We start from the raw sequence: 17,580 nt of genomic DNA on the forward strand, positions 1-17,580 counted from the left end.
AACGTTTGTAACATGCGCCGTTTGTAACATGCCATATTGTGTGTGAAAGATGAATTTTGTGCGCTCGCTGACTCAAACTTATCCCATTCCTGTGGCATGGAATATTTTTTAAAATATTTTTTACAGAATATGGCATGTTACAAACGGTGCCCCTCCTGTCCTCGGTCTTAGTTGTACAGTATCTGTGTCTGTCAACTTAACCTAATGAAACCTAAAGCCTATAGAACGGCTGGCTGGCTGGTTGGCTGGCTGGCTGGCTGGCTGGCTGACTGTCTGTCTTGCTGTGTTGGTTCCGACTAGGCTACTGTGGTAGAGCCCAGGTTCGACGACCTCTTTGGCACGTCCGCCGCCACGGACCCCTTCAATTTCAACAATCAGAACGGGATGCGCAAGGACGACAAGTAAGACAACAGAACCAAACTGGCTGCACTCTGGATGACCGAATTTGACATTTGTAGGATATCCTTTGTCTGTATAGATTGGTCTGAATTGTGTGACAAACTGAAAGCCCTGCAGCTGAGGTATGGCCTGGGCACACCGTAGCAAAATGTTTTGCAACGGAAAATACGCTTTTATCATTGGCCACGTCCAGTTAGTCCTTTTTCTGTTTTGGCCCATTTTCTTCCGTTTTTTTTGCCTAATGAACACAACCTTGTCCTGTCCTGGTTCCATTAGGGACCGCCTGATCGAGCAGCTGACACGGGAGATCCAGGCCCTCAGGGAGGAACTGGAGTCCTTCAGATTGGAGGTGAGGAGGTTTAATGAGGCACTTGAGTCACTACAGAGGCAGTTCTCCATAATGCCTGAACTTCTGAGGCAGTGTGTTTACACACTGTTAAACCATAACATTCTGTCCCTTCTCTCTCTCTCTCTCTCTCTCTCTCTCTCTCTCTCTCTCTCTCTCTCTCTCTCTCAGAGTGGGCGTCTGTGCCAGGCGCTACGCGGGCGTGTCAATGAGCTAGAGGCGGAGCTAGCAGAGCAGAGCCACCTGAGAATGCAGGCGTTGGGAGAGAGCGAGTTCCTGAGGGCGGAGCTTGACGACCTGCGCCGGGTCAAAGAGGACACAGAGAAAGAGCAGCGAAGCCTCACCGAGATCGAGAGTGAGTCCAGAGACAGCCCGGGCACATCTGCACAACTCCACCTTCTAGCAGTTACCCACTACCATCCGACACTCCAGTACCCATCTATACCACTTCACATGTGTTTTGTTAGTTAACGTGTGTTCAGCCCTCTGTGACTGTTGTGACAGTAACAGCGCTGTCTGTCCATGTGTCTCAGGGAAAGCGGTGGCCAACGAGCAGCGCTACGTCAAGCTGAAAGAGAAGTACACAGAGCTGGTGCAGAGTCACGCTGACCTGCTGAGGAAGGTAGGTCCATCCAGACCCCTTACGATCAAAGAACCTCACCCCCCCAGACTCATGGTGCAGGCTGACTCCTACCCCTCTCAGCCAGTGCCCTTTTGCTCCCTCACCCTTGGCCCTCACCCTTGTTTGCAGATCTGAAGGGTCTGGATATGTATGAACAGTGTAGTGGTGGAGATTTCACTATATTGCTTCCAACTTAGCGAACTGCAAACATCAGGTGTTTTGGCCAAGGGAGAGGGGTCAGGAGTAGGGTGTGAACAGGGACCCCTATCCATGCTGTACTACAACATTTCTATGGAGAATACACTTCTAGCAGCAATGCTCACACGTTTCCTCCAGATTTCTTGTTTGTAATTCTAAAAGCTCTTCCCTCCCCTAAAAAATCTTGTGTTTTTCTGTTTGTGGCTTTAGAACGCGGAGGTGACTCGTCAGATGACGGTGGCGCGGGCGGCTCAGGACGAGGTGGACACCGTGAGGAGAGAGATGCAGGAGAAGGTCAAGGCTGCCCAGGAGGCCGCGGAGAGACAGGTGAGGGCAAGGCACACGTTGTCCTGAAATACCGTTTCTCTCTCTCTCTTTCCCCTTCTCTCGCTCTCTCACTTTCATGGACACAGATGACTTCAAATGTAATACACTTAACATCTTTATACTACAGTACATTGAAACCTTCTCTCTCGATCTCATTGTGTAACTGAGATGCCTTGCTGTACATGTAGGTGTTAGAGAGGTAGGAAAACCCCTCAGAATAAACTGAGGTAGAGGGATGGAGACCTAGCAGATGACATCTCTCTCCCCCTCCTTTCTCCGTCTCTCCCGCCTCTGTCCCCCTTCAGGAGCAGGAACAGGTGGAGCAGCTGCAGGAGCTGCAGAGGGAGCTGATCTCCAGTAGGGTGGAGCTAGACACCCTGAAAAGCACCATGGCCTCGTCCCAACAGGTGGCCAACTCTCTAGCCAAAAACACTCACCCAACAGTACACTCCTCTCCTCTCCACTCTACTCCACTTGACCTCACCCTGACACCTTCACGTTTTCTTTACTCTGTCTTCTATCTTTACATTCCCCAACTCCATGTTACTCTTCTACCCATCTGTGTGTCTGTGTGGGGGGGGGGTTGTGTGGAGTGTGATCCGACAGTGTGTAGGCAGGCCTACCACTCTTCACTCCTGCCAACCCTATTTCTGAATCAACACACTCACTTCTCTCTCGCCCTACCCCCTTATTTTCTAATTCTCCCTCACACAACCACTCCCTCCTGTCCTCACACACATACTCTGTCACACATTTCACTTAAAAACTCTTTCTTCCCGTTTCACATTCCTGTTCGCATGCTCAGGAGGGTGCCCACAAACAGGTGAGGGAGAGTAGAAGAATGGCAGTTGTCATATCCACATCTCCTAGCACTTAGGGCGTAGTCACCATTAAAAAGGTGGTATTAGGAGTGTATAGTGTGTGAGCCTTGTTGTTCATTTCAGCAGATAAACACAGGGATAGGTACGATCCTAAAATACTGTATGTGTATCATACTGTTTCTCCCCCCCCACACTTAAATCAAAGCTAATTTGTCACGTGTGCCGAATACAACAGGTGTAGCCCTTATAGTGAAATGCTTACTTACAGACCCTAACCAACAGTGCAATTTTTAAGTAAAAAATAGGCATTAGGTAAAGAAATAAAAACAACAGTAAAACGACTATATAGAGTAGCGAGGCTATATACAGACACCGGTTAGTCAGGCTGATTGAGGTAGTATGTACATGTAGGTATGGTTAAAGTGACTATGCATATATGATAAACAGAGAGCAGCAGTAGCGTAAAAGAGGGAGTGGGGGGTGGCGGGACACAATGCAGATAGTCCCGGGTAGCCAATGTGTGGGGGCACCGGTTATTCGGGCTAATTGAGGTAGTATGTACATGAATGTATAGTTAGTGACTATGCATACATGATTAACAGAGAGTAGCAGCAGCGTAAAAGGGGTTGGGGGGCGGGACACCATGCAAATAGTCCGGGTAGCCATTTGATTACCTGTTCAGGAGTCTTATGGCTCGGGGGTGGAAGCTGTTAAGGAGCCTTTTGGTCCTAGACTTGGCGCTCCGGTACCGCTTGCCATGCAGTAGCAGAGAGAACAGTCTATGACTGGGGTGGCTGGGATCTTTGACAATTGACAATTCACTCACTTTCCTTCTCTCTGTCTCTCTCAATCTCAGTCGAGTGAGGAGCTCAGTTCGCAGCTCTCGACTGTGGAATCGGAGAAGGTGGAGCTAGCGGGATCCTTGTTGAAGAAAGAGGAGGAGCTTGCAGGCCTGGGGGAGGAGCTAGAGCGTGTTCAGAGCAGCCTGGCCAGTGAGAGGGAAAGTGGAGTGAAGACTGCCGAGGCCCTACAGAACCAACTCAATGAGAAGGTGCGTTTCAGGGGAGGTAGCTGTTTGTGTGCGTGTGGCCTGTGTTTCAGCCTCTCAGTGAGCGTGTGTGATATCTGATTCTCTCACTGACCCTGTGTGGATAGGAGAGCAGGGAGCAGGCCCTGGAGAGGCAGCTGGTGGCAGCCCGCTGGTCCACCCTACAGGGGGCTGTGGAGGAGGCAGAGAGAATAGTCCAGGACTCACTGGCCCAGCTTGACGACCCAGCACATATCAGCTGCACCAGCTCTGCAGGTCAGCCTCTAACCCTCTCCAACCTCTGTCTTAGGCACACCTGATTACAGCTTTGTTCCTGTCTGTCCCTCCGACCGTCTGAGATGATGCTACATTGTGAAACCCGTGCTGTGTGTGTGTGTGATGTTGGATGATGTCCCTTCATAGTGGTGTGTTTGTATGATGGAAGATGCCTCCCCCTTACTGTGTACCCTCCTTGTGTGTAGACTACCTGGCGTCCAGGTGTCAGGCATCTCTGGACTGTATGGACAGACTTCACTCTGCCAGAGACGGCTACCTGGCAGACAACACAGGTCAGATTCAGATCTGCTTTCTTACTCCCTTAGTCAGCTTTGTGCCATCACACACACAATCTACTTTCAGGCACCTATCGAAGCCGTTGTCGTTCTTGTGTAGCAGGTCAAAAGGTCGCTGTGCAGTTTGACAGTAATTAACTCGGCAACATTAATCATCCTAATGGAACGAAGAACGTGTGTGTGTGTGTGTGTGTGTATGTATATATATATATATATATACACACATACATACATACATACATACATACATACATACACACACACAGTACCAGTCAAAAGTTTGGACACACCTACTCATTCAAGTATATATATATATATATACACACACATACACACACACACACACACACAGTACCAGTCAAAAGTTTGGACACACCTACTCATTCAAGTGTATATATATATATACACACACATACACACACACATACATACACACACGCATACATACACACACACACACATACACACACACATACACACACACACACACAGTACCAGTCAAAAGTTTGGACACACCTACTCATTCAAGGGGTTTTCTTTATTTTTACTATTTTCTACAACAATAATAGTGAAGTTATCAAAACTATGAAATAACACATATGGAATCATGTAGTAACCAAAAAAGTGTTAAACAAATCATATGCCAAGAGTGTGCAAAGCTGTCATCAAGGCAAAGGGTGGCTACTTTGAAGAATCTAAAATATATTTTTTGGTTACTACATGATTCCATACGTGTTATTTCATAGTTTTGATGTCTTTACTATTATTCTAAATCAGAAAATTGTCAAAAAATAAAGAAAAATCCTGGAATGAGTAGGTGTGTCCAAACTTTTGACTGGTGCTGTGGTAAAAATGTGTATTTTATTGTTCAAATACTGTGTTTTTCAGCATTACAGCCTTCAAGTACTTCATATAAAAGTGGCATGTCCTGTTTATTTGTATATAGACTTTTATCAGTTTGACCTTTGACCCTTGTTTCTCCAGGTGTGTCGGAGCTGGTGCGGGCAGTGACCCATCTTGCACACCTGGTGGGCGACACCATTGTTCAGGGCAGTGCCACCTCTCACATGGTGCCAGTGGAGCAAGCGGACGGTGGGTGTGAGCTGCCCCTGTGTCTTTTCAACTGAAATGTGCACTCACAGGACAGGAATGCGCCATGATTTTAAATAAAGTTTGATTTGATCCATGTCTTATAAAAACCACTACGTCCCTATACGCTGCCGCCCCATCTGTACTACGGGGTGGCAGCGTAGCCTAGTGGTTAGAGCGTTGGACTAGTAACCGGAAGGTTGTAAGTTCAAACCCCCGAGCTGACCAGGTACAAATCTGTCGTTCTGCCCCTGAACAGGCAGTTAACCCACTGTTCCTAGGCCGTCATTGAAAATAAGAATTTGTTCTTAACTGACTTGCCTAGTTAAATTAAGGTAAAATAAAAAATAAAATATACATGTTAGATAAGTACTGATAATGTGCAGACAGGCAACGACTGATTCCCTTTCTGTTTGTGCTGTCTGTCACCGGGTGCCGGCGTTGGGAGGACGGCACAAACAGATGAAGGACCAGGATAGCAGTTAGGCACCCACTTCCTCTAAGTCTCCGTACTGTGTGTGCATCTCTGACCGTCCTCTCTGTCCCCCGTCTCTTTCCACAGCGTTGTCAGACAGTGTGAAGGCGTGTGGGGCTGAAGCCCTGGCCCTGCTGGGTCAGATGAAGGACCAGGAAAGCCTGGCTACGGCAGACAGCGCAACGTTGAGGGCAGCACTGGATGGCATCCTGGCCACCGCAGAGGTCAGTCCAGTCTTTATGGTCATACAAGATTTGTTGTTATTTGCTTTATTCTTAAGAGTAAATGTGAGTACATAGTACAGTTTAGGTGCAAATTACAGTCATTTGATTTCATGAAAACATGAGATTATTACACAATTACTAGCGAGTTAAAGGGAGGAGGAGGTCTCTGATGTTGATACTGATGATACAGAACCATTGAAGGCCTCAGTCAGGCTATTCATGGATAAACTAGAATAGGCTACATGTCCAGTTGATCTTAAGGTGAACTACAGAAAGTAAACAATAAGGCTGTCTTTAAACACTCTCATCAGAGGAATCACAATCGAAAAAGAACAATCACAATTTGACTACGTGTTCAAATGATTTTTTAGCAATCTGTACTATACCTACTGGCAAGGATATCAATCTGTACTTTACCTACTGGCAAGGATATCAATCTGTACTATACCTACTGGCAAGGATATCAATCTGCTTTCAGCCCTGGTTTCTAGCAACAACCTGCCACTCGCAAAAAATCTGCGATATCTCTGTCTGCGTATCTCTCTCAAGAGGCCGACTCTGATCTTGTAGGTATTCGCCTGGTCGTAGAATTCGTCTCCCCGGACGGCTGCCGGTTGGTGCTGTGTTATGTACACGTCTTCCACAACGAGCCGGTCGTAGGGGATCTTGACAATGATCCGATCCATGTTCTTTTCGGGAGTAAAGGGTTGTCTGTTATCATAAACAACATCATTTGGCAGGCTGCTAGCACCGGGGTTGCTTATTGTATTGAGGTTGCCCACTGCAAAGTAGAGTCGTGTGGTGTAATTAATTGCTGGGAGTAGCCTCTCGGTGTTTCCAAAGGAATGGAAGCCATATTCCAGCCGGTGTTGAAACCAACAGAAATGGCGTCTGTGCGGGCATGGATGGTCAGCTGTTGAGCAAACCAGTAGAGCAGCTTGAGACCGTGACGTGGATAGCTGTGGCCAAACTCTATGGTTCTGAGTTCATTGATTGATTGGAGTTCTCTGATAATGGCTGAAGAGACTAGGAGCAGGGACAACAACAGGAGGACAGAGCAAACCAGGCCTTTTCTGTCCATGGTGAATGTTGGTGTAGCTAGAATCTTAGCTGGAGGATGCTGGAATCTGGATGATCAGGAGTGCAAATCTCGTCTCCAACTCACCATTTTATAGAACAATTTTGGTGTGTCACAACAGTACTTACTCAACCAGTTACTGTTATTGAGATGAGGAGCAAACTCTGCTATTCTGCTGAAACTGCTGATCCCATGTTTATTGTCTTGGTAATAATGAGGGGGGGGTTCTTTCCCGTAAACGTAAGTTCCAGAAAATGTTAGGTCCAGGGTTCTAGTGCTGCCGCACCGGAGCAAAACGCTGCCACTACTCAGAATTTGGGTTGTTTAATAGTCTGGGTAAAAGTTTAGATCAAAGATCAATCAATGTTTTGGCAAGATCACTTAATGATTAATTAGTATTCTACACAACATACCCAATTTAATAGTATAGTTTAACGTTAATGTTAGACCAAAAACAACATGTAAATTCTTATAACATTTTAGGATGATTTTACTGCATGGTTGTGTTAATTGAAACAAAATACAGGTACACTACATAACCAAAAGTATGTGGACACCCGCCCGGTCTTAAAAGTCAAGTAACAGCCTTTTATTCAAGAGAGTACTGAGTACATACACATTTTACCACAGGTTATAAACTGAAAATGACGTCAGCGTTTTCTAAATGTTCCGTCTCTTCTTGACACTGGTAGAAAGGCTCTATAGTTCTCAAGCCTTCCCTCCTTGCCTAGAGCCAAGGTCAGTCAGTGTAGATAAGCATTCTAGTCAGTCTGGAGATTTGTACCAAGGAACAGACAGTCATTGTTCTAACTTTTGACCACGTTCACACACATTATTTTCAGTACTGGGATCAAGAGAGAAAACTCATACATATATAGAATAGTATTCTGATTGAAATGGCCTGATTTGAAATCTATACATAATTAGTCATCATTGATAAAAAATTCCCTTAACAGCGTTCCAATTCATCCCAAAGGTGTTTGATGGGGTTGAGGTCAGGGCTCTGTGCAGGCCAGTCAAGTTCTTCAACACCGATCTCTACAAATCAATTCTGTATGGACCTCGCATCGTGCATGGGGGCATTGTCATGCTGAAACAGGGAAGGGCCTTCCCAAAACTGTTGCCTCAAACTTGGAAGCTCAGAATCTTCTAGAATGTCATTGTATGCTGTAGGGTTAAGATTTCCCTTTACTGGAACTAAGGGGCCTAGGCCGTACCATGAAAAACAACAGCCCCAGACCATTATTCCTCCTCCACCAAACTTTACAGGTTGCACTATGCATTGGAGCAGGTAGCGTTGAGCTTTACATCATTCCAGGCAACTCTTGGCATTGCACATGGTGATCTTGGGCTTGTGTGCAGCTGCTTGGCCATGGAAACCCATTTCATTAAGCTTCCGACAAACAGTTATTGTGCCGATGTTGCCTCCAGAGGCAGTTTGGAACTCTGTAGTGAGTGTTGCAAATGAGGACAGATGATTTTTAAGTGCTACGGGCTTCGGCACTCGATGGTGAGTGGCCTACCACTTTGTGGCTGAGCCGTTGTTACTCCTAGAAGTTTACACTTCACAATAACAGCACTTACAGTTGACCGGAGCAGCTCTAGCAGGGCATACATTTGACGAGCTCTGAAAGTCACTGAGCTTTTTAGTAATGCCATTCTACTGCCAATGTGTCTATGGTGATTGCGTGGCTATGTGCTCGATTTTTATACACTTGTCCGCAATGGGTGTGACTGAAATAGCCGAATCCACTAATTTGAAGGGGTTTCAACATACTTTTGTATGTATAGTGTATGCTGTAGCACGTTAACACAATCTGCTCGTATATTTGCTCAAACAGTAGAAGATCTAAATTCATATTCCCATGAAACTGATTGAGATCAAATGGTTGGCATGCAGATGCAGCTTGGGCGTTTCACCGATAAAACCAGAGGAATTATCATTCACAATTGACAGTATGTATTTGAGCCGATATGTGTTGGTATAGGCAGATGATGCATTTCTGCATATTTTAAAATGGTATTATTCAATGGTCTACGTCGGTACAAACTTTGAGAAACAGTGACATCATACATTTATTTTGCGAGGCGGCACCTAAAAAAAATGTCACTACGCCACTGGTAGTCCCAGCATTTGTTGGGGACTGGCATCCACCAGTGTTTTTGTTTTATGGCGCAGCCATTGGGCTCTCGCTTGCCACGTCACTTGGATGTTTTATGATATAATGCTTTATAAGAAGAATTAGTGCTGACTAGAGGTCGACCTATTATGTTTTTTCAACACCGCTACCGATTATTGGAGGACCAAAAAAGCCGATTTTAAATGTTGTATTTATTTGTAATAATGACAATTGCAACAATACTGAACAAACACTTATTTTAACTAAATATAATACATCAATAAAATCAATTTGGTCTCAAATACATAATGAACCGTTCAATTTGGTTTAAATAATGCAAAAACAAAGTGTTGGACAAGAAAGTAAAAGTGCAATATGTGCCATGTAAGAAAGCTAACGTTTAAGTTCCTTGCTCAGAACATGAGAACATATGAAAGCTGGTGGTTCCTTTTAACACGAGTCTTCAATATTCCCAGGTAAGAAGTTTTAGGTTGTAGTTATTATAGGAATTCTAGGACTATTTCTCTCTATACGATTTGTATTTCATGTACCTTTTGACTTTTGGATGTTCTTATAGGCACATTAGTATTGCCAGTGTAACAGTGTAGCTTCCGTCCCTCTCCTCGCTCCTACCTGGGCTCGAACCAGGAACACATCGACAACAGCCACCCTCGAAGCAGCGTTACCCATCGCTCCACAAAAGCCGCTGCCCTTGCAGAGCAAGGGGAACAACTACTCCAAGTCTCAGAGCGAGTGACGTTTGAAACGCTATTAGCACGTACCTCGCTAACTAGCTAGCCATTTCACATCGGTTACACCAGCCTAATCTCGGGAGTTGATAGGCTTGAAGTCATAAACAGCTGCTGGCAAAACGCACTAAAGTGCTGTTTGAATGAATGCTTATGAGCCTGCTGGTGCCTACCATCGCTCAGTCAGACTGCTCTATCAAATCATAGACTTAATTATAACATAATAACACACAGAAATACGAGCCTTAGGTCATTAATATGGTCGAATCCGGAAACTATCGTCTCTGAAACAAGACGTTAATTCTTTCAGTGAAATACTGAACCGTTCCGTATTTTATCTAACGTGTGGCATCCATAAGTCTAAATATTCCTGTTACATTGCACAACCTTCAATGTTATGTCATAATTACGTAAAATTCTGGCAAATTAGGCGGCCCAAACTGTTGCATATACACTGACTCTGCATGCAATGAACACAAGAGAAGTGACACAATTTCACCTGGTTAATATTGCCTGCTAACCTGGATTTCTTTAAGCAAAATATGCAGGTTTAAGAATATATACTTCTGTGTATTGATTTTAAGAAAGGCATTGATGTTTATGGTTAGGTACACATTGGAGCAATGATACGCACCGCATCGATTATATGCAATGCAGGACACGCTAGATAAACTAGTAATATCATCAACCATTTGTAGTTAACTAGTGATTATGATTGATTGATTATTTGTTTTTTATAAGATAAGTTTAATGCTAGCTAGCAACTTACCTTGGCTTACTGCATTCGCGTAACAGGCAGTTTCCTCCTGGAGTGCAATGAGAGGCAGGTGGTTAGAGCGTTGGACTAGTTAACTGTAAGGTTGCAAGATTGAATCCCCTGAACGAGGCAGTTAACCCACCGTTCCTAGGCCGTCATTGAAAATAAGAATGTGTTCTTAACTGACTTGCCTAGTTAAATAAAGATTAAATAAAGGTGTACATTTTTTGGGGGCCAAATCGGTCTCCAAAAATACCGATTTCCGATTGTTATGAAAACCTGAAATCGTCCCTAATTAATCGGCCATTCCGATTAATCGGTCAACCTTTAGTGCTGACCTGCCATGGTTGTGAAATTCTTTGACATGGTTGTGACATCGGTCTACTAAATTTAGTGGAAGTCCACACCCTGCAATCATACTGAGAACCTCAACGTCTTCATAATGCTTATTTGTGCACATTTAAACCAGGGGATGTCATCATGATGAGTCTCAGTGCTTCTTATCCTTTCAACAAAGTATGTGACCCGTGGAGGGGAAATCACAACACTAGAAGTTGACCTTCAGGCACAGGTCAGCTCCCCCACACTCTTTCTCTCTCCCTCTCTGGTCTGTAGAAACTGCGTCCTCGGGGTCTGGAGCTGCAGCAGGGGGAGCTGGGAGATCTGGTGGAGCAGGAAATGGCTGCCACATCAGCCGCCGTGGAGTCAGCAGCCGCCAGGATAGAGGTAACCAGCTCAATTTGTGTATGCGTGCGTGTGTGTCACCATCATCACCAAGGAGGATCCAGACAAAAGTGTGTGTGTGTGAAAAGAACCCTCTGGTTTCATTTTTACAAAAGGTGTCTAATTTCCTCTATTTGTTCTATTCCATTGACAGGATATGCTCAACAAGTCGCGTGCAGTCGACACAGGGGTTAAGATGGAGGTCAACGAGAGGTGAGTCTCCTGGACATGTCCAGTAAGAAAAGCTCTTTTTTTTCCCGTCACCTTTTTAAAACGTTTCCATGGCGTGCCCTAATGAACACAACCCTGGCTTTGAGAATCACATAACTTTCAAATGAGTGAAACGTTTCAGATCAAGATGTGGAGCTGCCGAACGAATGTGTCCTCTATCGCCCCCCCATAGGATCCTGGCCTCCTGTACAGACCTGATGCAGGCCATCAAAGAGCTTGTTCTGTCTTCCAAAGATCTGCAAAGGGACATTGTGGATAGTGGCAGGGTGAGAAACAGAAACCTATCATATGTGCATCATAATGTATAATAATATAATATACGGAGTGGCTGGCTCCGCTATTGATGTAGAGATTAATGCGCATGTACTGTATTTAAATGTAGCTGCTGCCCTCTTTGCTGCCTATATAGCTTCTGCTCAGTGCTCCCACTGCTGCTTCCCCCTCATTGACATGAAGGGGGAAACTTTAGTGTTCCTAATGTTTTGTACACTCAGTGTATATTCCAATATAATAGATATTCGTTCCACCAGGGGGCAGCATCCATGAAGGAGTTCTATGTCAAGAACTCTCGCTGGACTGAAGGCCTGATCTCAGCCTCCAAAGCCGTGGGCTGGGGTGCCACGGTAATGGTGTAAGTAGTATCACACTTTTTCTTCTAACGTAACCTCTTATTACTACACCGGAGCACTGTTACAGCAGTGTTGTTACTACTACACAACACCATGGTATTCTGGAATACACTCATTTAGGCCAGAGGTTTTTCCTGACTACATGACTCCAGCTCCTTACTGTATAGCCTATAACCGTTGAAATAGTAGCATGATGTACTACATTACCCATAATGCTCTGCGTAATGTTTCCCATAGAGATGCAGCAGACCTGGTGGTGCAGGGCAAGGGCAAGTACGAGGAGCTGATGGTGTGTTCGCATGAGATTGCAGCCAGCACTGCACAACTGGTGGCCGCATCCAAGGTGAGACGGTACTTCTTGTGTAGTGATATCAATCAATCAAATATATTTATAAAGCCCTTTTTACATCAGCCGATATCACAAAATGCTGTACAGAAACCCAGCCTAAAACCCCAAACAGCAAGTAATGCAGATGTTAGAAGCACAGTGGGTAGGAATAACTCCCTAGAAAGGCCAAAACCTAGGAAGAAACCTAGAGAGGATCCTGGCTCTGAGGGGTGGCCAGCCCTCTTCTGGCTGTGCCGGGTGGAGATTATAACAGAACATGGCCAAGATGTTCAAACGTTCATAGATAACCAGCAGGGTCAGATAATAACAATCACAGTGGTTGTAGAGGGTGCAACAGGACAGCACCTCAGGAGTAAATGTCATAGCCGATCATTCAGCGTTAGAGACAGCAGGTGCGGTAGATAGAGTCCAAAACAGCAGGTGCGGGACAAGGTAGCACGTCTGGTGAACAGGTCAGGGTTCCATGGCCGCAGGCAGAACAGTTGAAACTGGAGCAGCAGCATGACCAGGTAGACTGGGGACAGCAAGGAGTCATCATGCCAGGTAGTCCTGAGGCATGGTCCCAGGGCTCAGGTCCTCTGAGAGAAGATAAATAATTAGAGGGAGCATACTTAAATTCACACAGGACACCGGATAAGACAGGAGAAATACTCCATATATAACAGACTTACCCAAGCTCCTCTACACATAAACTATTGCAGCATAAATACTGGAGGCTGAGACAGGAGGGGTCAGGAGACACTGGCCCTGTCCGACGATACCCCCGGACAGGGCCAAACAGGCAGGATAAAACCCCACCCACTTTACCATGTGGTAACTGAAACTGTGCATGTGTGCGTGAGACACTCACAACCGGATGTACATATGCCAACCTACATCTCTCTCATCACTTGGTGTGTCAACCATATCTCTACATGTGTTTAAGACATACCCATGACCCATTCGTGTTGGTAACCCAGCCACTCTCTGGTCTGTTGGGCAGGTGAAGGCAGACAAAGACAACGCCAACCTGGGCCGCCTGAAGCTGGCATCCAAAGGGGTCACACAGGCCACCGCCGGAGTTGTAGCCTCCACCAAGTCCGGGAAGTCCCAGATCGAGGAGAAAGGTGAGTGGATTAACAGTAGTGTGGCCATGGATTTACAGTGAGAGATCAACATGACTTAATGTTTTGTGACTGAATGCTGAATGTCTTTCTTTCTCTCTCCCTCCTATGACCGTGTGCTTCAGACACCATGGATTTCTCCAGTATGACCCTCACTCAGATCAAGAGGCAGGAGATGGACTCACAGGTAAGAGCAGTGTGTGTGTGTGTCTGTGTGTGTGTGTTACAGGTCTAAGTAAACTGTGTTTTTGTGTGTGTGTGCTACAGGTCTAAGTAAACTGTTTTTGTGTGTGTTGTCAGGTTTCGGTTCTAGAGCTGGAGACAAAGCTGCAGAAGGAGCGAGAGCGTCTAGGAGAGCTAAGGAAGAAGCACTACGAGCTGGCCGGGGTGGCCGAGGGCTGGGGGGAGGAGGACGAAGGTGCGTATGTGTGTCTCAACATGATTACTCAGAGGCACTATGGCAGAAATAGCGGTTGTGTGTGTGTGTGATTTTCTTTTTGGCCTTTTGTTTGTGTTGAAGCCCAGTCTAATATCTCTACTCTTCTCACAGGTACAGGTTGAGGTCTGCTCCCCACCTCTCCTCCAACCACAAGACTGACTTCTCTCTCGCTCTGCCTCTTGCCCCATTTATACACTCTTCAGTCTTTCTCTTCCTATTTATTTTTTGATTTTTATGAAAGCCAAATAAAAAGGTGCTTTTTTAAAATGCTCCTCTTGCTCCCTCCCGGTGGCTTCCCCCCCCCCCTCGACTGTTGAGGAATAGCACACCTGCTGATGGATCCTTTGTCTTCTACCAACGGTTCATTTTGTCCCAGTGGGAGCACCACTAGTGTGTGTGTGTGTGTGGAGCGACCAACCACGAGCACAAGTTCTTCACAACCAGATATCCTACAATGCATTGCACAAGGGCCAATCCCTCATCAGAGGGAGACTTGACTGATTGCCAGTTAGACCCCACCCCTTGCCCACCCAATGTCTCATCAGTGCAACAAAAACAGGCGTGTGTGTTTTTCTCCCACTAAACAGTTGTTGCGTTGTTATTCTAAGTCGTAGAGTTGTTGCCCTCGCCAGTTTTCTTTTCTCCTGGGTCCTCTTTTTCCTCTCACTGTGAGCTTTTACCTCTCTAACCCAAACCCCGTCTGAGCTATATGCCCACCGAGATACGGACTTCTGCCTTTTCGCCTCCTGGTTTAAAGACCATGATGACTGTTGTTGTTATTATTAGAGTTGACTGTTTAGACACCCAGCTACCCTGAGGATACACTAGAAATAGATCTGTCCCTGAAGTGAGCTCTGTCTGTTGAAATGAATGGGGTTTAGGTTCTCTAAAGACAGTAGTGTGGTGTGTCTGACCAGCCAGAGAGGGCTGCTGCTGACGTTGAAGTGGTGTGTGATGCTCTGGGGCTGCTTTGAACCCCTGGTTGTGTTCATTAGGCACAACACGGAAGAAAACGGAGTGAATCTAAAAAGGTACTACCTGAACGTGTCCAATAAGAAACACTTGTTTTCGTTTTCCTTTGCAAAACTCTATCCTACACCTTGTCCTATTGAACACAACCCTGATCATGCTGGACCGTTGATTGGCTGTGTGGCTGTGAGCTTCCTGGTCTCTGTAACGTAGCTGGAAAATGGACTTCAATAAGCTGCCGTCTGATAATGTACTATTTATTCCCCCAGGGGCTTCCCCACATTGATTTGAAAGGAATGGACTTAAGAAAGATGGTGGAGTGAGCAAGTAATAAGCAGAAAGGCAGGGAATTGGAATGCAGCCTTACACACCCACACTGCTGGGTTCTCATCAGCTTCACCAGACGACGTAGCTGTAAAGCCTAGACAGAGAAACCGACAACTTCCATCTGTCTGCAATAGCAATAACACCTGGGCCGTGTTCATTAGGCACCAAACGGAAGAAAACTGAAACGGGGAGTATATACCTAGACCTGTCCAATAAGTTACATTGACACAAGAGGGCAGTGTTTCACAGCAGAGCTACTACATTACAGAGACTCGTCATGAATTCTCCTCCACCTCTCTCTTGCCAGTGGACACTAGTGCTCTTCAATCTGGCTTTATGAAAAGAAATGGGAACATCATATGTTTTCGAGTACAGAATGAGTTAGGTTAGTAGGGTTTCATCCAGTATTTGTTTTCCTTTGAAGTACTTTAGCTTCTCTTGAGCTTGCCTGGCGCAATGGAACCAATGAAATAGTCCCAAATGTGCTTCAAAACACGCCCATCTGGCACTCCAGTCAGGCTCAATGAAAAGCAATGCAATTCAAAAATGTATGAATCCTATTTGGACCCAGATCTGGTTTAATCATAGCATACTTTCTCTGTGTGTGATGCTCTTTGAGTTTGTCTTCCTGTGTGTCTTAATGCCCCTTTGAGTATTTAATATTCTGCTATGCTTTTGGCTGTTTTATATAAAAAGTTGTGACACTGGGTATTTAATGACGATTTAGCGGTGTACTTCCGTCACTACTTCCTGGTTATTAACCTCTCACCCTTTGGTTTGTGTCTGTAGTCCAACCAGCTCAGCCAGCCTTTCAAACTGCCGCTCACTGTAGTCGATGAGAAACAAACAGTACTCAAAATAACATTTGAAATAATGTCTTTTTTATGATATACTAAAAACTATGTATGTGGGTTTGTTTTATTTTTTCAGTTTTTAAAATAAATATTTCAACTCATTAATATGACCAAAGCTTGTTTGTTTAGTTATTTTGCTCACTTCGATGAGGACTGGTCAAGGTAAGCTGCTGCAATTTTTTCAAAGTCCTTGACATTTTCATGAATATTTAATTAGTTCATATTTAATTAGTTCATGAACCCTTAAGTGATTAGGAAAATGTATTATTCAAATGATTAAGTTAGAGACTCGTAGGCTATTTCCAGATAGCCCGTCCCATTCCTCTTGTAGGACGCTATCTCATCATGTACTCTTTCTAAGGATTCTATGAGATGTAATGCGCTGGGGAAAATGGGGATAATTATTATGACCCTTTTAATCATTGTGATTGATACAGGAGCTGTAGGATGGATATCTGTCTCTGTACTGTCTAGCGTGGATTAATGTCAACATTTAATTATTGTTTAAATGTAGGAAGATTACCAAAATTCCTTCTGTGTGAGTTGTGCAGTAATACTGTTATATAAGTGTGATTAGTTGTGGCCCGGAACACTGTGTTCAATCTCAAGACAATGGGACTAAAGGTAGATGGGGGGGGGGGGGGGGGGGGGTAGTCATATTAACCCAGTATTTGTGTCCCTCTTCTCAATAATAAGGTTTCTACTATGTGAGGGAGCCCACAATATCACAAAACAATGACATTGTGTCAAACCATATCTTTCATATCACTCAATCTATTCAGCACAGTATTGAATAGTAGGCCCCTAGTATTTACACAGTTCCATTCCTACCATTGTTACTGCTATACTATACTATACTATACACAATAAGATTACATTATGCCTGGACTGGAGAAAGAACATATCCTCTTTCATTGTTCAGCTAGAGCCTTTGTGGAGAGTATTGATTTGATTTATTGCATGGAAAACAAAGTTGTGGTCGAATTAACTCTCCAATTGATCTGAGTAGACTAATGCACCAATATCCTGCTGTCTTTTCCACTCATTAAAGAAAGGCCTGTTTACAAATACCGAGAGTCATACCTGATTAAAGTCAATTCCTTGACGTCTGTATAGGACCTTGCTGTCAACATCAATGCCCAAGTAAGTACA

General features: G+C 44.9%; 1 protein-coding gene across 3 annotated transcripts in view; it reads left to right on the forward strand.

Moving 5' to 3' along the window:
• LOC109909023 (huntingtin-interacting protein 1) overlaps positions 1 to 16,538 on the forward strand; it is a 41,486-nt gene extending 24,948 nt beyond the window's left edge. Inside the window, exons 12-31 of one of the 3 annotated variants that reach the window (XM_020507875.2) lie at positions 301 to 401; positions 676 to 748; positions 917 to 1,100; positions 1,279 to 1,367; positions 1,776 to 1,892; positions 2,198 to 2,299; positions 3,570 to 3,764; positions 3,869 to 4,016; positions 4,223 to 4,309; positions 5,297 to 5,404; positions 5,964 to 6,100; positions 11,420 to 11,530; positions 11,682 to 11,740; positions 11,931 to 12,024; positions 12,289 to 12,389; positions 12,625 to 12,730; positions 13,719 to 13,842; positions 13,965 to 14,026; positions 14,140 to 14,257; positions 14,390 to 16,533. In XM_020507875.2, coding sequence (XP_020363464.1) covers positions 301 to 401; positions 676 to 748; positions 917 to 1,100; positions 1,279 to 1,367; positions 1,776 to 1,892; positions 2,198 to 2,299; positions 3,570 to 3,764; positions 3,869 to 4,016; positions 4,223 to 4,309; positions 5,297 to 5,404; positions 5,964 to 6,100; positions 11,420 to 11,530; positions 11,682 to 11,740; positions 11,931 to 12,024; positions 12,289 to 12,389; positions 12,625 to 12,730; positions 13,719 to 13,842; positions 13,965 to 14,026; positions 14,140 to 14,257; positions 14,390 to 14,400 — 2,127 coding nt within the window. In that variant the 3' untranslated portion in view covers positions 14,401 to 16,533. Of the gene's footprint in view, positions 1 to 300; positions 402 to 675; positions 749 to 916; positions 1,101 to 1,278; positions 1,368 to 1,775; positions 1,893 to 2,197; positions 2,300 to 3,569; positions 3,765 to 3,868; positions 4,017 to 4,222; positions 4,310 to 5,296; positions 5,405 to 5,963; positions 6,101 to 11,419; positions 11,531 to 11,681; positions 11,741 to 11,930; positions 12,025 to 12,288; positions 12,390 to 12,624; positions 12,731 to 13,718; positions 13,843 to 13,964; positions 14,027 to 14,139; positions 14,258 to 14,389 lie in introns of all 3 variants that reach the window. The other 2 variants (XM_020507876.2, XM_020507877.2) reach the window with 2 other exon arrangements.
• The last annotated feature ends 1,042 nt before the right edge of the window (positions 16,539 to 17,580 follow it).

Source organism: Oncorhynchus kisutch, linkage group LG18 (genome assembly GCF_002021735.2).
Source record: "Oncorhynchus kisutch isolate 150728-3 linkage group LG18, Okis_V2, whole genome shotgun sequence".
NCBI classification, from domain to species: domain Eukaryota; kingdom Metazoa; phylum Chordata; class Actinopteri; order Salmoniformes; family Salmonidae; genus Oncorhynchus; species Oncorhynchus kisutch.